At 55.8% G+C, this 24,412-nt stretch overlaps 1 protein-coding gene across 15 annotated transcripts in view; it reads left to right on the top strand.

Annotated features, from left to right (window-relative positions):
* Positions 1-1,335: 1,335 nt before the first annotated feature.
* Positions 1,336-24,412, top strand: part of DNM1 (dynamin 1) — a 44,255-nt gene continuing 21,178 nt past the window's right edge. For 7 of the 15 annotated variants that reach the window (XM_059142936.1, XM_059142937.1, XM_059142935.1 and 4 more), the window contains exons 1-10: positions 1,337-1,612; positions 14,948-15,021; positions 15,332-15,481; positions 15,777-15,980; positions 16,185-16,283; positions 16,380-16,540; positions 17,489-17,631; positions 17,756-17,891; positions 18,095-18,162; positions 21,025-21,163. In XM_059142936.1, coding sequence (XP_058998919.1) covers positions 1,452-1,612; positions 14,948-15,021; positions 15,332-15,481; positions 15,777-15,980; positions 16,185-16,283; positions 16,380-16,540; positions 17,489-17,631; positions 17,756-17,891; positions 18,095-18,162; positions 21,025-21,163 — 1,335 coding nt within the window. In that variant the 5' untranslated portion in view covers positions 1,337-1,451. Of the gene's footprint in view, positions 1,613-14,947; positions 15,022-15,331; positions 15,482-15,776; positions 15,981-16,184; positions 16,284-16,379; positions 16,541-17,488; positions 17,632-17,755; positions 17,892-18,094; positions 18,163-19,272; positions 19,412-21,024; positions 21,164-24,412 lie in introns of all 15 variants that reach the window. The other 8 variants (XM_059142942.1, XM_059142943.1, XM_059142933.1 and 5 more) reach the window with 2 other exon arrangements.

The following is a 24,412-nucleotide window of genomic DNA, read 5'->3' as shown; positions in this document are numbered from 1 at the left end:
GCTTTCCAAAGCACCCATCACCATCTGACAGAATCCTACTTATTGGCTCGTTGGTGCTTTGTTCCTCTTTTCCCACATATGGATATAAGCCACATATGGATAAGGACTTTGTCCATTTTTCTCACTGTTTTATCGCTGGGGTCTAGCATAGGGTCTGGCTCAGGTAATAGGCACTAAACTGGTGAGTGAATGGTGGTCTCTGATTCCCAGGGCACTGCTCTCCCAGCAGTGCTCCCCCACCCCCACATTCACATATAGAGGGACCCCCTGATGCCCAGCAGCACAGGGTAAGCTGGCCTCTCTTTTCTAGCCTTCTTGTGGGGAGTCCAAATTAGGTTCCTCAGAATCAGAGGTGGATGGCTAGGCCTGGGGCCCATGGTCTCTCCATGTGAACGGGATACAAAGGGTAGGGCTATTAGGAGTCCTGGATTCGAATTCCAGTTTTACCACCATGCTGATGGGTTGAGGCAAAGACTGACACTGTCTAGGACAAGAAGTCCCAACTCTCCCAAGAAGGCCTTCCACGGTCACGGCCCTGGCCCTTCCTGTTCATTCAGCCTGGCTTGCTTTCCTCCTTGATCTGCCTGTGACTGGCTCCTTCGCATCATCTAGGTCTCTTCTCAAATGTCACCTCCTCAGAGAACCACCCACCTCCTCCCAAGCTGAATGGACCTTTTGCACCCACACAGGTACCTCTCTTCACACTCTGTTTACTTCTTCCATCACCGTTAGTGTAAACTGTTTTTGCTTTTACGATTTCATGTACCTGTTTCTTCATTCACAGTCTGTCTCCACCACCCTGATGCAAGATCTAAAGGTCATGTTCACTGCTGTATCTCCACTGCTTACAACAGGGGCTGGCTTATAGTAGCTGCTCAATAAATATTTCTTGAATTAATGTTCTGTTCTGTCTCCTTCTAGAAGCAGGGAAACTAAGGCCCAAAGGCGGGAAGGGCATGCCACCATGAATAAGTGGCAGAACCTAGAGCAGAAGGCAGCGAGGCTGAGGCCAGAGGAACTCCAGGTCAGGAGACGTGACCTTGAAGAAGACCCATCTCTCTCCAAGCCTCAGTTTCCTCATCTGTAAGATGGAGACAGCCATAACCACAAGCCGAGAGGTCCAGTACTAGGGGTGAAACCTTGCCCATTTCCAGGAATGATAGCTGCAGTGCAGCATCAGAGCCCCCGCCAAACGCGGCTCAAGCGCCCCGAAAGCCGCAGATGGAGAAAACTACAATCCCCATAGTGCCGCAGGGAGCACCTGCGCACGACGGCCAGTCCGCAGAGCTGGGGGCGCCCTCTGGCGGCATCCAGGCGCAGAGCTCTGCTCCGCTCACTGAGGGGCGGGGGGCCCGCGGCGCAGACAGTCGGAGCGCGCGGCTGCAGCCGCGGAGCCGAAGCCGGGAGCGGGAGCTGCTGCCGGATCGCAGCCCGCGGGGCCCGCCGCAGCCATGGGCAACCGCGGCATGGAGGATCTCATCCCGCTGGTTAACCGGCTGCAGGACGCCTTCTCCGCTATCGGCCAGAACGCGGACCTCGACCTGCCGCAGATCGCCGTGGTGGGCGGCCAGAGCGCCGGCAAGAGCTCGGTGCTCGAGAATTTCGTAGGCAGGTAGGAGCGGCGCGCCCCGGAGCGCGCCCCCAGCCCTGGTCCCCGGGCCTCCGCCCCCGGCCAGGACGGCGCCGCGACCTCGCAGCCCTCGGCGCTGCCCCCGCGGGCGGCGCGCCCCCCGCCTGCAGCCAGACGGAGGGTGCCCCCCCAACCCCGAGACCCCCTCAGGGAAGGCAGCGCCCCCCGCTCTTCCTCAAACGTCGTCAAGCCACCGACCACGGTATCACGCCCCCCGCCTCCGCGACATCCCTTAGGGAAGACCGCGCTCTGCTAAGGGACCCTGGCGAAGGGTCCCCCCCTCCCCCAGTATAGGCACCAGGGGGGGCCTGCATTACTCAGCGCCTCCCTTCGGCTCCCGCGGCCCTCGGAGCCGGCAGCACCCCAAGGGCAGTGCTCCCCAGCCCTAGGCTCCGCGGAGGACAGCTCCCTCCCTCATGAGGATCCCTGGGCCTTTGCTAGGGACCCCCCCACACCAAGCTGTGTCCCTGAGAGAGGACACAGCCCCCGGACATCGAGGACCAGGCACAGCCTCCCTCCTCACACACACACCTCTGCAGCTCCCGCCGCCATCCGTGCGCAGCGCGGCGGCGGAGGGGGGAGGATGGGGGGGTGCTGCAGGACCAGGAGGGGGTTGGCGGCGAGACCGCTTCTGATCCTCTTGCGAGCCGCCGGCCCCTGGCTCGGCTGCCGCCCCTGGTTGGGGGGGGCGGGCGCCTGCCACCGTCGCTCTCCCCCCGGGCCTGGCAGAGGGATCGTAATGGAGGGAGAAGGCGGCGGAGGGCAGAGATGACTAAGACAGGGAAGCAGGATGGCGGGGAGGGGGGAGCCATTTGCACAACCTAATCCCCCTCCTGTCTCTGATCCCCCAGGGCGCTGGGAGGGCCAGGTGGCAGGGAGTGGGGGACAACCGCAAAGACAAAAGGTCCCCCGTTTAGGGGGGCAGGTGGGGTCGTGACCCCCCCCCCCAGGATCCCCAGGGAAAATGGAGACAGGGATGGCTTTTTGGTGCTAAGAAGAGGATGGCGCCCTCCTGGGAGCGGGATGGGGGCTGAGCACACAGGGAGAGACAGTGACACTGGCCTCCCCACTCCTCCCTCACCTTCTTCAAAAACCCTAGCTTTCTCCCAGTGACCTTTGCTGCTAAGGAAGTACTGGCATGTGAGAGAGGGAAACAGAGGCCCCTCCTCCCTCTGAGAGACCGCAGTTCTGAGGGGACATCCTGGGTCCAAGCCAGGTTCTGCTGTGAAGCCTTAGGAGAGTCACTTGCCCTCTCTGAGCCTGTTTCCCCACCTCTATTGAGGACAGTTTCACTGGATGGTTGTTCCTACCCCTCAGATGACCTGGGAAACCTAGTGCCAACCCTGGGACTGGAGGGAAGGATTCTGACTGGAGCAGTGTATCTGGGAGATGTTGGAAAACCACTGTGGGGGTGGCTGGGCCCATCTGGTCAGCAGCGGGGGAGGCCGTCTGTCTCTTGGGGATGGGCTCCCATAGAGCCCCCCTCCTGCTCACATGACCTTCAGAGCTGCAGAGACAAACAGGCAAGAGATACACAGATGGGCCCCTTCCCTGTGGCCCAGCAGTCAGGGTGAGGGGGTGGCGGGGACTTTGGACATACACAGCAAAGCCCAGAGGCCTTAGTGCTTTAAGAAACACCCACAGAAATGTGGCACTTTACAGTGTACAAACCACATTCCTACCTTTCATCTATAGAACATTCGCTGAAAGCCTGCTTATTCCCGAGCTGTGTGCTCTGGGCAGGAAGCATGGAGTGGGGGGAGGGGTGGGAAGGTGACCATATCCCCCACCCGCACCCCTGCTGAGCCCTTCTCTGGTGCACCCTACCGTTCTCCCCAGGATGGCACACAGCAGCTTCATGAGGCAGGTACCATGATGCCCATCCTGGAGCTAAGGGAAGAGACCCCAAGGTTAGATGCCTTGCCCAAAGTCCCCCAGCCAGGAAGGACAGCATCTATTAGAGCCCAAAGCTCAGTTTCCTAATCTCAGTCTTGAGAGCCCCTGAAAGCCAGGCCCTGAACAAGGACATGCAGGTGCATGGGCCTCCATCTTCCCTATCTGTAGAATGGGACTACAGACCATTGCTGCCCTACCTGCCTGACCAGGCAGTGCTGGGCTCCAGGGAGTTCATGGGTATAAACATCCTTTTGTAAACACACGAGAGGCAGCTGTTGGTGATCAGTCAGGCTTGGGGACCCATGTGTGCCAGGGCCAACCCGGCCCCTGTCTTCCTGGAGATCACTGTCCAGCCAAGGCAGGTGCCAGCAAGTAGGCAACACAGCGGGCCAACACGGCCACTGCTGAATTAATTGGCCCCTTGTTAGCTTGTTGAGTGGAGCAAGATGTGGACTGTACCCCCTGAGGCCCGGGTCCTCTCACAGCCCCAAGCACCCTGGGGCCCTCTAAGAGTGGCCCTCTGGGAGGATGTGCGGGGTGTCCAGGTGCGAGCCCAGGGCAGATGGGTGGGGGGCTTGGCCTGAGGTGGGGGCACGGGTGGGAAAGCGTTATTTGATCCTCATAAAAGCTAGTGAGGAGGCCAGGGCTGGGGCACCTGGAGGGAGTTCAGTCGGGCCGCAAGCCAGCCCTACCTGCTCCCTCATGGGATCCTGACCTCTCCGCCTAGGCCTGGGTCCCCAGACCCGTGAGCATGGAAACAGCCGTTCCGTCTCCATCTCCTGGGGCTTCCCAGGAACCAACCCCGCAGGGAGAGGAAGAGGAAAAATACACCATAGGGAACAGAGGCTGCCCCCGACCAGCCTGGGCTCCTGGGCACCCCTGGATGGCCCGTGGTCAGCTCTGCAGCGGAAGTGGCACAGCAGCTGCCCGGGACCCTGCTAGGACTTGTCTGGGTCGATGTTCCTTCTTCATCCCCCTTTTACAGAAGGGAAAACTGAGGCTAATTCATTTAATTATTCGGACATTCGTGGAGTGTCCACAGTGTCACAGCGCTGGAGAGTCTAGGTTAGAAAAGACAAAACCTTTGCATTTCACGGGGGGAAACTCTGAAATGGTAAACACAGGAGCCTGTATATGAAGAAGACAATGGGAGAATGGGGTCCATCCTGTGGAAGGGGAAAAAGGAAGGTCAGCAATGGTTTCTAGGAAGGGGTAGCATCTGAGATGAGAAGCCATGGGACTGAGATGCATTCTAGGTGGAGTGAACTGTTGTGCAAAAGCCCTGGGGCCGTAACAAATTTGGCTTGTTCAAAGAACGGAAAGGAGCCCCTGTGGCTGGTGTTTGGTGAGCAAGGGCAACATGACATCAGAGAGGTAGCCAGGGTTTGGATCTACGAGATCCTGAGGCTCTGATGAGTAGTTGGGTAGTTCATTTCTGCCAGAAGCTTTTCAGGAGTGGAGCGCCTTGAGCGGATTCCAGCAAGTGTGTAACTTGGGGAGGGGGCGGGGGACAGGTGAGGAGGCTGCTCCAGTGCGCAGGCGCTGAGGAGGGACGCGGGCCAGGGTTTTCACAGCAGGAGGAGGAGAACCGTGGGGTTCAGGGTACATTTTGGAGGAAAGTCCCACACGACGAGCGGTGGTTGGGATGTGCCGGGTGAGAGGATAGGAACCCGAGGATGACGTCAGTGTCTTTGATTCTGGGTGGGTGCTGGTGCCGCTACCGGAGGACAGCAGGAGCAGGTTCGGGGGGGCGGGGGCAGGACCAGGAGCTTGATTTTGAGCATGTTGAGTCTGAAGTGTAAGGTGGGCCGTGTGGTGATGCAAGCCGGAAGCTCAGGGGAAGGCGGGCTAGAAGTGTAAATTTGGAACTCCCCCATCGCGGAGAGGTGGGATTTAAACCCATGGGAGTAGATGAGATCATCTCGGGGTGAATGTAGACAGAGGAGCGTGTGCAGGGCCCCAGGATACACCTGCATTTTGTGAGTAGATGCCTGCTACCCTAGGTCACCCTCCTTTGACTGCCCCCGGCTCCACGCACCCCTCCACGACACCTGTCCGGCACCAAGAGTGGGGTGCCCTGGGACAAGCTCTCAGGCTCTGCCCTCCCTCCCCCCACTCCAGTGCCCAGTAGGCTGACAAATGGGTAATACCCACCCTCCCTGCCCTTTTGGCCCCTGGGGAGGCGAAGGCCAGTGAGAACGTGGCAGAGGGGCTGAGAGCTTGGGCTCCGGAATCCGAGGTGCGTTCGTAGCTCAGCCCTGCCACTTCCAGGCTGAGTGACATTGGGCATGTTTCTGAAACTCTGCTCAGCTCCTATTTCCTCATCTGTAAAATGGGGATAATAATAGAACCTCCCTTGTGGGGTTGTGCTGAGTATTGAGATAATGCCCATGAAACACTCGGGGGAGGCCTCGCAGAGGTGACGTGCCAGGTCTGTTCCGCCTGGACACAGGGCAGGCTGGGTGGCAACTGGGGCACGAGTGGTGGCAGGGGGCCTGGTGAGCGGGCCTCTGCCCAAAGCCCAAGAGGGGGCCTGAGAAGCAAGGTTTTGGGTTTCCCTAGTGACCTGCCTACTCTGCTCAGGCTCCCTGCCTCCTTGCCTCCTACCAATCTCCTGTCCCTTCCTCCATGTTCTCATCCCAGCATGGTCTTGGTGCCAGTCTGTGGCCTCTGAGAGCCCCTCTCTTGGTCATCCCCAGGCCCTCCAGTGGGGGACAGCCCATCCTTACTAAGCTCTCATCCTCTGAATGCTTTGGGATACATCTGAGTGGTTCCAATTCCCAGATTTGGAGACTGAGGCCAAAGGAAATTAGGGGATAGCCTGAGACATCCTAGGTGGAAAATCACTGACTGTGGAGGGGGCAGAAGGGACTGACATTGGCTTGGCACTCGCAGCGTACCAGCCCCTGAGGATACAGCCATGAGCCAGTAGGACACATCCCTACTCTCAGGGGGCTCACAGCTGAGCAGGACAGAGAGACACTAAATCACACCAAGAGCCCTTTTGTTGTGTATTTGAAGCAGGGTATGGGGAGCCTTCTTTTGAAAAGAGGGGTGTCATCGGGGGGGCAGAGAAGGCCCTCCTGAGGAGGTGGCATTTGAGGCTGGACCTGAGCAAGAAGGGGACCCAATCAGGCAAAGGAGTGAACAAGCCCCAGGGATAGGGTCCCATCTGAGCCAAGACCCAAGGAGGGAAGGAGCCCAGTGGGTTAGACAACCCAGGCAAAAGACAGTGGAACTGAGCGACGAGTGGAGGCCCCAGGGAGACCAGGAAGGTGACGAGGCACCCCAGCAGCCCCTCAGTGGCCACCCGCACCCAGAGAGCCGACTCCCTGCCAGGCAGCCACCCTGCTCCAGTTTCTGAGCGCTCAGAGCCAGCACCTGCCGCATGCCGAGTCCACAACCAGACTCACATGCTCAACCCAGGCCAGAGAACATCTTTTCCAAACCCCCGCCCCATCCAGGGGCCTCAAGGAGTCGGGAATGAAAGGTAACTCTGGCAGACAGCATCTGATCCAAGCTCCAATAGAATCGAGTTTCCCTGACCTTGGCTGGGGTTACAGGGTCAGAAACTCGCGGTGGGGGGGGGGGGGGTGCGTGGGCAGAAATGGAGGCCCACGTGCCTGATGTCTAAATATTCTAGTTATAAATCAAGCTAAGGGATCGCTGAACACAAAACATTCTGCTCTCCCGCCTTGGCAAAGCCACTTTCATAACAACCTGGCAGACTGGGTTTGAATTTAGAATTTCAGACTCAGAGTTCCGTGCTGGGGTGTGGCATTGTGGGGACAGGTGGCCCCTCTCCCCAGGCTGCCCCTGTCTCTTCTTACTCCAGCCTGCACCAGAGGGATGTCCTGGCCTCACATGGAGATACCCCGCCCTCACATCTGAGCTCCATCCACAGTGCCAGAAAGGACCCCCACCCCCACCCCCCACTTGGCAGGGCAGAAGTCTGGAGGAGGGCTTGAGACTGAGAGGGAATTCCAGAACACTCAAGTGTGGCCTAGGAAGGGTGCATAAGCTCCAGCTGGGCAAGGACTCTTGGCCCCTGGGGAACCCTTGCTCTAGAGATCCAAAAAGGGACCCCTAAAGTGTGGGGCAGGGGTTCTGATTCCCCATGTCCAAGGGCAGTGCTGATTATTATTTCCTTGGAACCAACAAACTGTTAGTTGGAGGAACAGACTCTCATCCCCCGTTTTCAGGTGGTGAGGGTAGGCACCTGTCCGAAGTCCCACAGCAACGGAATGGGTACTGGTGGTCCCCAGCCTCCGTGTCAGTTCCTCTTCACCCCTGCCCACATGTACACATATGACCCCCCTCAGCTTCTCCTCCACTCTCCCCGGTTGTCTCTCTGGACTCTGACCCCTCCCCGGCATGAATTCCAGCTAAGGACCAAGAGCGGAGTGGGGACGGCTGAAACCGTTGCAGGCACGAGGAAAAATGACTCCTGGTCTTGGAAGGTGTTCAAGGCAGCTTCCTAAATGGCATCTGCCCACTGCCCTGGCAGAGAGAGGCAGAGTTGCTCCTGAGTTGGGCCCCTCAGTCCTGCCAGCCATAGCCAGCCCTACTTCCCTCTAGCCTCTCCCCGTGGGTCTGCCCTAGTATCTTGCAGTTCATGGAAAAAATGCCCCCCCCCGCCCCCGTCTCCTGGTATATCCTGTCCTCATCTTCACCACGCCCTCATCTCCCTCCTTCCCTGGCTCATCCTCCAAGTCTCACGTCAGCCAACACCTCCTCCAGGATGCCTTCCCTGATCACCCTTTCCCCCTATGACCGACCCCTCAGCGTGTGGCGTAGGGCTCAGTTTTCTCCCAAGACAAGGGGCTGCAGAGGAAGAGAGAGGCCAAAGCCTTGGGCGGAGGGGTCCCGGCAGACAGCAGCTCCAATTACGGTTCTTTCTTTCTTTTTTTTTTTTTTTTAATTTTAAACCACAGTTACTTTTAGCATTTCACCTGTTTATTAGTGCCTCCCTTGCATCACTCCAGCTCAGAGGCATCTGGTCTGAGCCCAGGGAAATGAGGCCACCAGGCAGGATGCGGAGAAAAATCTCAGCGGGAGAATGCACGCTCCCCTCTGACCTGAGTCCCAAATCTGGAGGAACGCAATGCTCAGTAGCACACACAGGGCACCTAGGCACCGGCGGGCACCCTCCGTTGGAGCCTCCCACAGCCAGGATCTCAGGGCATCGCCTCAGCAGCCCTAGGAGGGAGCTGCTGGCTTGTGTCCTATTTCACTAGTGCGGAAACTGAGGTTCGGAGCAGGGAAATCATTCAATGGTGGAGCTGAGATTCTTTTACCTCGAGCTACTGGTGGTAAGAACTGAACATGGGGTATAGCTCTGTGTCCAATGACTTGGGAGACGCCCCTGATGAGCTGTTAGGCAAACAGAGCCGCTGCATGACTGCGGACTGGAGCCTTTTCTCTCTGCCTCTGCCTGCCACTCTGCCTGCTTGTACTTTCTCTCTCTCTGACAAATAAATAAATTTTTAAAAATCTTAAAAAAAAAGGAATTATTAAAAAAATAAAATCTTTAAAAAGGATGCAGATTTCTTAAGCAGCTTTATTGAGGTATAATTTACATGCCATAAAATTCACCTGTTTTTGGTGCACAGCTCAATGATTTTTAGTGCATTCACAGAGTTGTGCAACCATCATCACAGTCTAATTTTAAAACCCTTCCAGCACCCCGAAAAGAAGCCTCGTGATGATGCGGATTTTCAAGCAGAGCCTCTGACCAGCAGTCTGCGAGCCCTCAGTGTTCGCCGTGATTATTATTGAAAATGATATAATGTTTATCACGGTGGTCCCCAGGTGTTAGGAGGATCGTGGTTTTTTTTTTTTTAATTTTTAAATGTTTTGTGTATTTTCCGAGTATGTTTTCAAAGGAGGAACATATGAGTTTTACAAGCAGGAGGCAAAAGAGAGATCTATTTCCATCTTGAAAATAGAAAGTCATCAACACTTGCAAGGGAGAGGCAAAGAAGGAAGGAAGGAGGAAGGAAAGATCATCGCTTTTCTTTCGTAGGGAAAAGGGTTTGCTGAGGAGGAAGTGCAGAGCCCTGGGAGCTCTCCTACCCAGTCACCAACTTGCGCTATGACCTTGGGCAACACTTCCCTCCCTTGTGCGTCAGTTTCCACACCAGTACAATGAGGGTAATGGTGGGAAAACTAGAGGAGCCCGTCTTCAATTTATTTTTTTTTAAGATTTTATTTATTTATTTGAGAGATTGAGACTGTGTGAGCACAGAGAGAGAGGGAAAAGCTGAGCAGGGAGCCTGATGCAGGACTCGATCCCAGGACCCCGGGATCATGACCCAAGCCAAAGACAGACGTTTAACAGACTGAGCCACCCAGGCACCCCAAGGAGCTCATCTTCAAGTCATTCTCTTGGCCAGCAGGGCTGCCCCGAGGGCGAGCTACATGCCCTGCTCCGTGCTGGGTACTGGGGCCACTGTGGTCAAGAGAACCAGCCCAGTCCCTGCTCTCGGGACATCAGAGCATCGGGGGAAGCCAGGCCAGGACTGCCTTGAAATATTCCAACCTCAGCTGGAAACACATGGGCTGTGCGGTGTGGGCATGCCTGGGGCCTCCTGGGGCAGCGGGAACAGAGAGGGACTTGTTGCCTGGAGGCCACCTCACCTCCTCCCCACTGTATTTCTTGGCCCACCCGCTCCTTTGCCTCCACCCCAGCCCTGTACTTCAGAGGGCACCTCAGAGCCTGCCTGCCTCCCTTGCCTTCCGCTTTCAGGGGCAAGATTTGGCTGGAATTATCCTGGCGCACCCGCCCGCTCTTCCGGCTGGCCCCCAGGGGACCTCCCCCTTCCAACTCACTCCCTGCTGCATCGTCTGGTAGGAGCCCAGCCTGTGTTCTCAGCTTTGCTCAGCAAGTTACATTCTTTATAATCGCAACAGCTACCACTTCTTCAGGCATCAAGATATGCGAGCCTCGCGGTAACCCATTTTACTGATGTGGAAACTGAGGCTCAGAGAGGTATGGCCACCTGTCCACAGCCACACAGCTCCTGAGTGGCATCTCTGACATTCAATGCCAGGCCTGTCTGACCTCAGAGCCCAGGAAACAGGAGACTTAGAAGGAAGGTGGCTGCTGGGTGCGAGCCAGACTGAGGGCTGCTCGCTGATGTTATTTGAGTTCAACAGGATCTGGGAAACAGGGTCCCTGAGCTCTGGCCCCAGATCTCAGGTCCTAGAGTAGAGTAGGGGAGGGTCACTCTGGGCCTTTGGTGCACTTTCTCCAGACCCCTCTGAGTAGGACGGTGTCAATTCAGACAGGGAGCATGTGGTCCTTGGAGGCCTCGAGAGATGTTTACTTCATCTTCCCTGTGCCTCAGGTTTGAAAGCGCCTCTGCAGATGGCAAGGCAAGGCCTCCTCGGGAAACCACCATCTGTCCAGAAGGAGTAGGGAGAGCTGGCAGGCCACCATGCACCCCTCCCACATGACTCCCGGGGCTGGTGGGCCCAGCACCCTCTTCTCGGTCCTCCCTCAACCTAAGCAGGAGCTGGGTGGGAGGTGCGGGGCGGCACTGGCTGGGGGCCAGGCTGGGCTGAACCCCCACTTTAACAGAGCGCCGTGTGTCCAGGTGGAAGGCAGGAGCTGTGGAGGGGTTCAGCCATGCTCTGTCCCTTGAGCGTTGCCTGAGACAAGAGCCAGGCCTGGGGTGAGCCTGGGAGTCCAGCAGGGAGCAAGGATTCAGTCTGGACGGGTGAACCAGCCAGTGCTCTTTGCTGCCTGCCCAGGCATGGGGCTGGGCCCCTCTCAGCCACCTTTCCCGCCACAGCTCCCTGCGCCTCTCTGGGCCTCTGTCCCCTCCTCTAGACAGTGATGGAAGAATGACATGGCTTTTCCTCGAGTGCGTCATTTGCACCTAACCTTTCATGGTCAGGATCTCGAGGTCCAGGTCAGTGCCTGGAGGAGACGGGCAGAGCGTTCTGTGGGATCTCGCATTCCCTGCTGAAATTTGGGTACTCTCCTAGAGAGGGCGCTGAGAAGGGGTGGCACCCTGGGCAGCCCCCTGGGGGTACTGAGCACCTACTAGGCACCAGGCCCAGGCTAAGCTCTTTGCATGAAAAGCTTCCCCTGGCCTTCTTGTAGCCCACATGTGGTCGTGGCTGATGCCCGGTTTCTATGATGCTGGTTCGCCACTGAAGGTTTTGAGGCCCAGAGAGTGAAGCACCTTGGCCAGACTGCAGAATGGCTTTAAGGTGGGATTTGAACCCAGGGCCTGTGCCTGGCACTGGCTCCTAACCAAGGGAACATGAAAGTGACATGGGGGGTCATATTTAAAAACCAGGTTCCCTCTCCCCCACCCCTGCCCCACTAGATCCTAACCCAGCATATCTGAGGAACATGCATTTCTTTTTAAAAAAGGTTTTATTTATTTATTTGACAGAGATCACAAGTAGGCACAGAGGCAGGCAGAGAGAGAGGGGGAAGCAGACTCCCCACTGAGCAGAGAGCCCAATGCAGGGCTCAATCCCAGGACCCTGAGATCATGACCTGAGCTGAAGGCAGAGGCTTAACCCACTGAGCCACCCAGGTGCCCCGAGAAACATGCATTTTAATAAGCTGCCCCTGCGGGGCGCCTGGGTGGCTCAGTGGGTTAAGCCTCTGCCTTCAGCTCAGGTCATGATCCCAGGGCCCTGAGATCGAGCCCGGCATCAGGCTCTCTTCGAAGCAGCGAGACTGCTTCCCTTCCTCTTTCTCTGCCTGCCTCTCTGCCTACTTGTGATCTCTGTCAAATAAATAAATAAAATCTTTAAAAAAAAAAAAAAAAAAGCTGCCCCTGCGGGCCTCATGAGGGCCTTGCTCTGAGAACCTGTGCCATGACAGAGATGGGACCTTTCCCCACCCAGGTACCCCCATCACCACCCTGGCCCTGGAGATCCTGGTCTGAGGAAGGGCTCTACTCCAACACATGGCCCTGCTCCTCTAATCTCTGCTTCCCATAAGCTGCTTGTCCTTTAAGTAGCCCTGGGGAACCAGTGACTTGGAGAAGCCTGGCCCAGACCCCTAACCACCCCTTCAGCTGGGCCGTAGGCTCCCTATACCCTCTATGCAGCATCTCATTGGCCTTCAACCTGCAGGTCTGCTGGGGCTGAGCGGGCCTCTCTGTGCAGGGAGGGAGGCTCTCGGGGAAGAGCTCTCAGGGAAGGTCCATGTCTCTGCATGGGGGGCTTTCTGTGGGGAGTCCCGTCCTTCCCAGCCCCTCCTATAATTTCCATGGCAACAACAGTTGCTGGGTGAGGAGCTGGTTGGGGGAAAGGGTGGACCCCAGGCCCCCATGCCCACCCGAGACTCTTATGAGAACAGATGTCCTATCAACACAGCCCTGGGGGTTCCCAAATACTAGACAGTCACCCCCAGAGCAGTGAGTAAAGGATGGGAGGGTTAGAGACAGGAACTGCCTCACCACCATCCCCCCCTCCAACCCCCGACCCGTTAATTCCCTCCTTCTCTGAGCTGCCTGGCCTATCTCCCTTGGAGCACTGTGTCACACCGCATTACATTATCTGTTTACTTGTCTGTCTCTCCCTCTGCACTGCAAGCTCCTCCTCCGGGTAGGGAGCTGTCTGACTCATCACATCACATCCCTGAGGCCCAGCACAGGGCCTGGCACAGAGCAGCTGCTTCCAAATCTGTCCGAGACGGAATGTAATTGAATTACATAAAAAGCCAATTCTGGCTTTTTGGGTTGAAGGAGGGGCAGAGTTCGACAGGAAACTTCCCAGTCTCTGGGGCCTCACAGGCCCTTGGGTTTGACCCGTGCCCATCTGGGTGACCTTGGACAAGTCACTTCACCTCTGAGTCCTGGTGGCTTCATCTGTAAAATGATCATTTCCATGTCAGGGCCCTGTTTTGAGGGCCCGGGGATTCAGTCAGCATTTATCAAGTGCCTCTTACATGCTAAGCCTTGGGCTAGACAGTGCGATCCAGGGGTGAGCAGAAAGATGCTGGGCCTGCCCTTCCAAAGCTCCGTCTTGCAGAAATGAAAAGTGCTTGCCTAGCACCTGGAAATGATGAATCGAGGCGGGATTTGTCATCCTTCTCCTTCCCCATAGAAGTAGCTGACGCCTCATCTCCCCAGAGGAGGGACCAGGCAGGAAGAAGTCTCCCCAGGACCCAAGAGAAGGCCTTGAACCCAGGAGCTTGGGCCTACTCTGTTGTGTCTGGGACCCTCCTGGTGGGGGAGTGCGGGGGTGGGGGTGGGTCAGGAAGCTGTGTGGTCCAGGCTCTGAGCTGGGGGTGGGAGACCTGGGTTCTTCTCAGGCTCCGTCCAAGTCCTGAAGGAGCTTGAATGTCTCTTCCCCTTCTTGGGCCTCCATGTGCGTCTCCGTGAATGAGGTGGCCAGCTGGATCCCTCTGGTCCCTCAGGCTGTAGCCCGCTCCCCGATTTCCTGTGTCCTGGGGATCCCATGACTGCTGTTCTGACCGCCTTGTCCCTGAAGAGACCTCCACCCTCAGACTCGCGCCGGCCTGGGTGGGGCTGTGGGCGGGGGTGGATAGGAGAAGTGCTGACAGGACAGCACCCACAGAGAATGAGCACCCACAAGGGCTAGCCAGAAGGACTGCTGAGGTTGACATCGGCACAAGCAGATAGTTGGGGTATAGACATCAGGTCTGGGCCAGTGACTCGGGGACCCCTCAGGTCCCGTCTTTCAGAGACTGGGTCTGCACGGGACTGAAGCACAGGGAGCTCTCCCAGCAGAGTCAAACAGATCTGCCTTCGGAGCCTGCTCTGCGGGACACCAGCAGCTCAGCCTGAACACCTCTGAGCCTCAGTCTCCTCATCTGGAAAATGGGGATAATAACAGCACCTGCCTCACAAGGCTGTTGGGTGGAGTCCATGAGATATTGCCCACAAGGAGCCTGGTGTGCAGTAGGCCCCTGAAGAAGCATGAATTCCCTTTCCTCCTCCTTCCCCCATCCCCCCTCATCCTCAGCCTCAGCCAGATGGGGCCCCCAGGGAAGGGGAAGTGAGATGCTGCCCTTCCCCCACAGCGGAAAGGAGAGGAGAAGGTGCAGCTCCATTTCCTTGAGACCCACTCTGTGGCCACTGGGCGCTTGGGCACGCAGGGCACCCCCACGACACAGCTGAATGGTGGTGACTGGGTTGGCAGAAGGACTTCTTGTTGGCCCAGAACCAACACAGAGCATACCCGAGAGAGAGCTGAGGGTTATTGGTTTCCTGGCAGTTGATATGCATAAATTTGTGACCCAAGGTAATGGGTGGGGGGAATGTCCTTTCTACCTTTCTCGGATGCCATCTCCCCTCTGTGACCTGAAACCCCTTGGACTAAGGTGTGGTGGGCACTTTGGGAGAGCCCAGTGGCAGGACAGATGCCCCCAGGACAGAGGGAGCCTATTCAGGCCCTGATGGTCCTCTCGCTCCCACCTCATTACAGGGACTTCCTGCCCCGAGGGTCAGGCATCGTCACCCGACGCCCCCTGGTCCTGCAGCTGGTCAATGCCACCACAGGTACGCGCTCTGCCAGCAGCCCGACCGGGCCTCTCCAGCCTCCCCACTCTATCCCCAAAGAGCGGTCCGGCCTAGCCCCTGAACTAGCTTACTGTGTGCTTTTGGCCCTGGATTCCCCGTCTGGAAGTGGGGATAAAAATGCATAACGGAAAAAAAAATGCATAACGGAGACTGTGGTGGTGTTGTGGGTAGGGAGGGGAGAGAAGGCAGTGTTTGGGGGGTTGTGCAGTGGAAGAGGCGACCCGGGTGGGTTCCAGGTTAGGGTGCTTACCCCTCCACCATTCTTCCCCAACTCCCCACTCTGGGGCAGAATATGCCGAATTCCTGCACTGCAAGGGGAAGAAATTCACCGACTTCGAGGAGGTGCGCCTGGAGATCGAGGCTGAGACCGACCGGGTCACTGGCACTAACAAGGGCATCTCCCCGGTGCCCATCAACCTCCGCGTCTACTCGCCTCACGGTGAGGAGACGTGGCCCCGCCTCGGGCCTCCCGGCCCCCTGGCTTGGCTCCGCCCCCACAGCGACCCCCGCTCCTCTGCCCATCCTACCCCAAACTCCACCCCGCCGTGGCTCCGCCCGCCGCTGGCCACGCCCCGCACGGCCCCACTCCCCTTGCTTCAGCCCCGCGTTTCCCTAATCCCGTCCACCTGCCGCCGGCTCCCGAGCGGATCCTCTCAAGCCGACCCCGTTCCTTAATCTGCCCGCCCACCGCCACGCCCCTCACCTTGAGCCCGCCCTCTCGCCACCTTGTCCAGTGCTGAACCTGACACTGGTGGACCTGCCCGGAATGACCAAGGTCCCGGTGGGGGACCAACCTCCTGACATCGAGTTCCAGATCCGGGACATGCTCATGCAGTTTGTCACCAAGGAGAACTGCCTCATCCTGGCTGTGTCCCCGGCCAACTCCGACCTGGCCAACTCTGATGCTCTCAAGGTTGCCAAGGAGGTGGACCCCCAGGGTAGGTTCCTGAGGGCAGCAGAAGTGCAAGGCCCTGGGGCTCTACTTTCAGGGCCAGGAGGAGCCACTCTGAAGAGTAAAGGAGGCAGGCGGTGGGTGAGGGAAGGTATGGGTAGGGAGATGGGCCGAGCGGGTGCTCGGGCAGGGGGTCTCAGGTGGGGAGGGCGAGTGCAGATGCAGATGAGCCTCTCCTGCGGCCCCCCAGGCCAGCGCACCATCGGGGTCATCACCAAGCTGGATCTGATGGATGAGGGCACCGACGCCCGTGATGTGCTGGAGAACAAGCTTCTTCCCCTGCGCAGAGGTAGGCAGGCCCCTCCCCTAACCTGCTGCTCTGCCCCTCTCCTTCACCCCACGCTGCGCAAGGCTGCTCACCCCTGACCTCTACGGCCTTCCACAGGCTACATCGGGGTGGTGAACCGAAGCCAGAAGGACATTGATGGCAAGAAGGACATCACGGCGGCTTTGGCCGCTGAGCGCAAGTTCTTCCTCTCCCACCCTTCCTACCGCCACTTGGCGGACCGCATGGGCACACCCTACCTGCAGAAGGTCCTCAACCAGGTGGGAGCTCAGGCCTGGGGAAAGCAGCATGAGGACAGAACCAGTCAAATGTGAGGGTGACCCACAGAGGAGTCCTCCTCGTGGGTGTGATGGGGATGGGAGGGAGCGGGGAAGGGCATGTGGCGCGGGGGCGGAACTGGGGACTGGGGGCCCCACAGACCTGACACTCCAGCTCTCTGAACTTGAGAATTACCCTGCGGGAGGCCTAAACTCAGAGGGGAAGAGGGGGCAGCCCTCCAACCATCCCTGCCCAGAGACATTTTATTTGGCCCTCATGGTGTCTAGAAATCAGGTAATTTCAAATAAAAATCTAGACTCCCGGTTTCTATTGAAAATTGCATGGGGCGGGTGGCTGGCTCAGTTGGTAGAGCCTGTACTCTCCATCTCAGGGTTGTAAGTTTGAGCCTCACAGTGGGCATAGAGATTATGTAAAAATAAGATCTTGAGGGGCGCCTGGGTGGCTCAGTTGGTTAAGCAACTGCCCTCAGCTCTGGTCATGATCCTGGAGTCGCAGGATCGAGTCCCGTGTCCGGCAACCTGCTCTGTGGGGAGTCCGCTTCTCCCTCTGACCCTCCCCCCTCTTGTGCTCTCTCTCATTCTCTCTCTTTCAAATAAATAAAATCTTTAAAATAAAATAAAATCTTCAAAAGAAAGAGGGAGTAAGGAAAGAAAGAAAGAAAGAAAGAAAGAAGGAAAGAAAAGAATATTGCGTTGTTCACTCATGAATTCAGTTCATACACCCACTGTAGGCCCGGCCCAGGCCCCAGCGGCTTTGCTTCTCGTGGGCAGGACAGTGATGGGCAAGGTCATGGCTGCCTTCTACAGCTTCCAACCTCACCACATCCACAGGCCCTGGCATCTTGGCCCCTGCTTGACACTCCGGGTATCTGCATTTGTGACCACAGCCGTAACCCCTGTCTCATTCTGCCCTCCCCCTCCCGCCCCCAGCAACTGACCAATCACATCCGGGACACACTGCCGGGGCTTCGGAACAAGCTGCAGAGCCAGCTCCTGTCCATAGAGAAGGAGGTGGAGGAATACAAGAACTTCCGGCCTGATGACCCATCGCGCAAGACCAAAGCCCTGCTGCAGTGAGGCCCGCCCCGGCTTCTGACTCCCCAGCACCGAGCGGCCCCTCAGCGCAGGGCTCCCCCAGGGCTCCCTCCAGGAGGCGGCTGCAGCCCCCTCACACCATCCCACTCTCTCCACCCCCAGGATGGTCCAGCAGTTTGCCGTGGACTTTGAGAAGCGCATTGAGGGCTCAGGGGACCAGATCGACACCTATGAATTGTCAGGAGGAGCCCGCATCAACCGGATCTTCCATGAGCGCTTCCCCTTTGAGCTAGTCAAGGTAGGACAGTCTCCCCAGGGCCTGGGGGGCGGGGGGGGGGGCCAGGAGGGAGAGGGGGGGCGCTTTTGCTTAGGACCACCCACCCTACCCCTCCCCAGGACTTTCACGAATACATTTGCTGACCTGGCGCCCAACCCTGGGAGGGGGGCATGGGTCTTGGCCCAGAAGGCCCCTGACCAGCTATCGCCTCCTCTCCTACACAGATGGAATTTGATGAGAAGGAGCTCCGAAGGGAGATCAGCTACGCCATCAAGAATATCCATGGCATTAGGCACGTATTGGGACCGGGGAAGGGGGCTGAGCCCTGGAAGGCAGGGTGTCTGGTGCCAAGGCACAGGGAGAGAAGTGAGCTGCCCTCAGGAAGGACCGAGAGCCCTGGTCCCCAACCCCCTCCACCCTTCCTGGCTCCCAGCTCAAATAGGCTCGGGCTAGGGGAGGTGGACTGGAGGCATGCGCCACCTTCTCTCTGCAACTTGCTGTCCACCTTTGCTGTCCCTGGAACCAGGGCCCGCAGGCTGGACCAGCTGGGCAGAGGCCAGGACATAGGTGGCTGGGGAAGCATCCTCCAGGCTTGGACCCCCTGCCCATCTCAGGATGAGACAGCCTCCCCCAGTCCTCTCCAGGAGGTGCCAAACCACTGGGGAGGGCCTGGGATGGAGCCACTAGTATAGGTCTGTGTCCTTTTAGGATGGGACAGGGCCTCTCAACCCTCCAGACCCTTCCGTAGTCTCATTAGCCCCAAGTGGGTCCCATTCCACATCATTCCCTCCTTCTAGCCAGCCCCATGGCCTTTGGAACAGGAAAGGGGACTAGAAAAAGGACTCTTCCTTAAAAGCTTAACCCCCTTCAAGGACCCAGACCCACACTGTTCATTCAACAAGAAAATTTAAAGCACCTGCTATGTGCGAGGCAGTGAACGAGATCAAAATATCCCTGTGTTTAAGCAGGTTCAATTCCAAGGTTTGGCATGGAAATTACAGACTGATAACTGCATTGGCCGTGACACAGAAAGAAAAAAAAAATCTCTCTCCTGATCTTAAAATAAAATGTTTTATCCCCAGAAAGGCTCTTAAAGAGAACCCAGTTTGGCAGTTTTCATACCATTTCTGGCCATAGCACCTTTTGTACGAACAGAATTTTCAGAGGAAGCAGGACATACAAGACTATAAGCAGACCGTGTCTTGCCCCAAAGAGCGTCAGTGGAAAGCCCTTTATTAGAAACCCTCCCACCCGTTTTACAGATGAGAACACTGACGCCCAGAGAGGGGGAGTGGGAGGACCCCAAGGGCAGAGTTCAGGGGGTCGGGCGGGGCCCTGGCCTGGCACTCCGGGCAGGAGCTGGCCTGTGACACTGTGCCCTTCTCCCGCTCCGGGCGTTCAGAACGGGGCTCTTTACCCCAGACATGGCCTTTGAGACCATTGTGAAAAAGCAGGTGAAGAAGATCCGAGAACCGTGTCTCAAGTGTGTGGACATGGTTATCTCGGAGCTAATCAGCACGGTTAGACAGTGCACCAAGAAGGTAACTCGGTGGCCCGGGCCAGCCCCCCCACCTCTGCCCCCCTCCTGCACCGCTGCCAGGCGCTCCTTCCCCCACATCCCCCACCACCTCCTCGGTAGCATGTACAGACCTCGACGGGGTGGGGGAGGCAGGCCACCAAGGACCAAGACAGGGGGCCTCTCTGAGGGGGCCTTACCCACCCCCTGGCCCCCAGACGCAGGGATTAGACATCGATAAGACAGGTGTGATGGCGACTGTTCATCCTCCGAGCCCACCAAGAGCTCCCCCAGCTCAAGGAGAATAGGCCTGGAGGGACCCTGAGCCCTCTTCCAGCTTTGGGGGTCCCCTTTGGGGGCTCCAGGGACCCCACAGGCAGGTGAGATACAGGGCCTTCTTGGGTGCTGCTCTGGGGGTCTGGATGGCTAGAGGGGTGCAGAGGACCCGGGTCTAGCAGGTACCCTGACTCCCCACGGTCTTTCATCCTCCCCATTCTCACCCCTGCCTCACTCAGAACTCTCACTCGGGACCTTCCCCTTCCCTTCCATCCACATCTAACCTTCCAGGCACAGAGCCCTCTTCCACCTGTTATGTTATCTGAGCTTCACAGAACCTCCCAAGGACGACAGGGCAGGGAGGATGGCACCCATGTCACAGCAGGAAAACTGAGGCTTAGGAGATATAGTGACTTGTCCAAGGTCATATAAGTTAGGAGGTGGCAGAGCTATTACTCAAAGCCAAGGCTTTAGACTCCCAAATCCAGTACTTATTTGATTCCACGCTCAGCCTCCCTTCCTTCCCTCTCCCCACTGCTGCCCTGGCCCCTCTCTACCACCACTTCCACTCTTTCTGTCTTTCCTCTTCTCTCTTTCTGTCTTTCCCAGCTGAGTTCCTCCAGACCCTTTTGGAGGAGAGGCAAAGGATGCCCCTTGTGGAGAAAGGGAAGGGCAGGAGTAGAACAGAGAGCTGGAGAGTGGAGGTCAGGCAGCTATGCTGCAACTCCAGGAGGCATCATCTGCACCATGGTCTATGCAAATGGAGCCCCCTGGAGTTATGCAGTGCACAGCCTGGGCAGCTGGATGCAGCGATCCTGGTGGAGGTAGGGAATCATGCTAGGCTTTGGAGCCAGGATGAAGTGAATGCAGGAGGTGCTGGCAAACCTTGAATTGAACAGAATGGGTGGGTGGGGTCCTGGCCTGGGACCCTTAGGAGGACCCAAAGGCTGTGACAAAGATAGCATTGGAAAAGTCAGAGAGGGCCGGCTCAGTGTAGCTGAGGAGAAGGGGTTGGGGGGAGCCCCAAGCCCTGGGGAGAGGATCCAAACTCAGTAAGGGGCCTGTCTGGAGTGGGGGTTAGTCCCTCAGAAGCCCCCCACCCCATACCCACAGAGTCTTGGGGGATACTTGGCAGCACCTGGGAGGTGCCGACCCCGGGTGGCGGTAGGGAGGGCCGGTCCCACGCTCACATTGTCTTCTGTTCTCTCTCTCTTTCTCTGTGTCGGTGTCTCTCTCTCTCTTCCCTCATGCCCGTGCCATCCTCCACTCCCGAATCCTGGCTCTGCTTGGCTTTCACTCCCTTCCTTCTCCCCACCTGCCCACGGCTGCACCTCCTATCCTGTCCCCTCCTCCCGGGTGCAGGACGGGCCTCTTCACACCTGACCTCGCTTTTGAAGCCACAGTGAAAAAGCAGGTGCAGAAGCTCAAAGAGCCCAGTATCAAGTGTGTGGATATGGTAGTCAGTGAGCTCACGGCCACCATCAGAAAGTGTAGCGAAAAGGTATGACGGCCGCCAGGGCGGGGCTGGGCCTGGCTGTCCCTTCCTTATGGCCATGGCCTCCCGTGGGCAGAACCATCTGCTGAGCAGGCCTGACAGCCTCTCAGCTACCCACATGGACCCAGACGCCTGTGCTGGCCAGGTGACTCTGGGTCCTTAGGTTTCGTGCCAGCCATAACCCTGGGTCTACTTACGCTTACGATCCTTTTAGGGCCCCCATCTCTGCTAGAAGACTTTGCTCCAACCCAAGCATCCTCAGCGGTCCCTTTTCACTAAGAATGACAGTGGTGACAACCATGAGAAGGGGATGGTTGATATTTGTTAAGCAGCTATTATGGGCCAAGCACTGAGCTAAGTGCTCATCTTTGTTAACTGATTTAAGCCTCCCAACAACCCTGAGAAGTGGGTAATGTTATCCCCACTTTACAGATGAATCAACCGAGTCTCAGAAAAGAAGAGCAGAGTGGCATTCAGAGTTAGGGAAGTGGTGGGGCGGAGGGGGCGGGGGCAGATAGATCTGGGATCTAGGTGGGCTGGGGTGGGGGAAGCCGGCCCAGTTCCTCAAAACCAATTGCCTTAAAGCATCTTGGATTACTCACTTTATGGTAATCCATATGCATTCGACAGGGCCAGCCTCTTTTGGGTCTGTGACCTTTTTAAAGGCCTTCTTTTTATTTGTCTACTTTTGGTCATTCTGAGGAATTTTAGCCAGATCATCCGAAGGCAGTTCTTCCTCGGGGAGTGCATGAGAATCAGGTGCCTGGGGGAGACTTTCCAGGGTTCACGTGCCCCTGCCCAGCAAAGCTGATTCAGAATCTCCAGGAGAGCCCAGCCTCTCCTACATTTGAAAAAGCCCTCTATGCTGGACGGTGGGAGCACTTCTGCCTTAACTTTATGTTGCAAGTAAGTTTCACAGGTTTCGTGGCTCGTGCGTAATCAGTCACGTGCACACCTTCCCTTATCCTGTCTCACTTCGCCCACTTATGTGGACAGAAAGCAAATTAGCATCCACGCTGTGCCTTTTCCAGGTGTAATAAAACCCAGGCCAGCCTCCCCACTGGGTTAGTACTGACGGAGGCATCTGGGTTACCGTCCCACTGCCCCCTGAGTTCTCGGCAACACAATCTTACTTTTGTTACACTTTTAAAAACACCGAGTTTATCTTAAACTGCCTTAAATCTCTTTACAAACGAAGACGAGATATAACTACATTTTTTTTTAACTTTTGCTTTTCATTATTAAAACTAATACCTTCTCAATCCTAAACACTGGGGAAATGACAAAGCTTAAAAAGGCAGCAACCCTCCCTTCCCGGAAAGCTACTACTGAGATTTTTGTATGTTTCTTGCAAGTATACGTCTTTTAAAAAAATTTGAAATGATCAGTATTAATTTTGTTATGATCGTACACAATTGCTACAAAAATACTTGGAACAGTACAGAGAAAGCAAAGTCCCTATAATCGTACAACCCTAAAGATAAAGATTATTAGCTTCCTAACTAATTACAAATACATGCCAGGTTTTTTTTTTAAGATTTTATTTATTTATTTGACAGAGAGAGATCACAAGTAGGCAGAGAGGCAGAGAGAGAGAGAGAGAGAGAGAGAGAAGCGGGCTCCCCGCTGAGCAAAGAGCCCGATGTGGGGCTCGATCCCAGGACACTGAGATCATGACCTGAGCCAAAGGCAGCGGCTTAATCCACTGAGCCACCCAGGCGCCCCCAAATATATGCCAGTTTTAACCTAAATGGAATCACACTATACACACTGATTTCAGAACTCTTTTACTGAGCAATATGTAATGGAATCCTTTATGTAACTGCAAGATCTACCCTTGAGCTGCTGAATCACGGTCCACTGTAGAAATATGCCTTGATCTATATATCCAATATCCTACTGACACTGCCATTGTTTCAAACTTTTTTTTCTTTTATAAACAGTGCTTCAGTGACCAACCTTACAAATGTAATTATAGTACGTATCCTGCTGTTTCTTTTTTTTTTTTTTAAGATTTTATTTATTTATTTGGCAGACAGATCACAAGTAGGCAGAGAGGCAGGCAGAGAGAGAGAGGGGGAAGCAGGCTCCCCGCTGAGCAGAAAGCCCGATTCAGGGCTCGATTCCAGGACCCTGAGATCTCATGACCTGAGCCGAAGGCAGAGGCTTAACCCACTGAGCCACTCAGGCACCGCCCCCAAAAATATTTTATCTATACATAGGTTTATTTTCCCTGTAGGTAGCCCCACTGTGAATATATTAGCATCCTGCTTTTTCTTTTAGTAACACACATTGGGGGGGTATGTTACATAGTCTACATAAACCTTTTTTAGTGGTTGCGTGATATTCTACTGAACAGATTTGTCATGATTTATGTAACATGTAGTACATGTTTTTCTATTGGTGAACATTTATTTTTTTTTTAAGATTTATTTATTTTATTTATTTTTTTTTTTAAAGATTTATTTATTTATTTATTTGACAGAGAGAGATCGCAAGTAGGCAGAGAGGCAGGCAGAGAGAGGAGGAAGCAGGCTCCCTGCTGAGCAAGGAGCCCGATGTGGGACTCGATCCCAGGACTCCGAGATCATGATCTGAGCCGAAGGCAGCGGCTTAACCACTGAGCCACTCAGGCGCCCAAGATTTATTTATTTTAGAGAGAGAGACACCACAAGCAGGAGAGGCAGAAGGAGAGAAAGAATCTCGAGCAGACTCCACGTTCGGCATGGAGTCCGATGTAGGGTTCGATCTCACAACTCTGAGATCAGGACCTGAGCCAAAACCAAGAGTCAAACGCTTAACCCACTCCACCACCCAGGCCATTTAAATTGTGTCTGGTTTTTCAATATTACAAATAATCTGGCAATGAATATCCTTAGTAATCTCTACACCCAACATGGGGCTTGAACTCATCACCCCGAGATCAAGAGTCACACATTCTACCCACTGAGCCAGCCAGGCCCCCCTGAACATCTTTGCCTATACAAAAATCCTCTTTCTCTAGGATTTTTTCCTTAGGATAGATTCTTAGAAAACTGATTACTAGAATCAAACATTTAAAAACTATGAAACAATCTGCCAAACTGCATTCCAAAGGAAAGCAATAATTATCGTAAATGGTAACATTTTGGAAACAACCCAGATATCCATCAAGAGGGGATCGATTATGTAAAGTATCATGCAGTCAGTGGCAGACTATAGCTATTAAAAGGGCAAGGCATATTTACTTCCATTCACATGTCCCTCCTCAGTGTA

Source organism: Mustela lutreola, chromosome 12 (genome assembly GCF_030435805.1).
Source record: "Mustela lutreola isolate mMusLut2 chromosome 12, mMusLut2.pri, whole genome shotgun sequence".
In the NCBI taxonomy this organism is placed as follows: domain Eukaryota; kingdom Metazoa; phylum Chordata; class Mammalia; order Carnivora; family Mustelidae; genus Mustela; species Mustela lutreola.
This window is presented reverse-complemented; position numbering and strand designations above follow the sequence as displayed.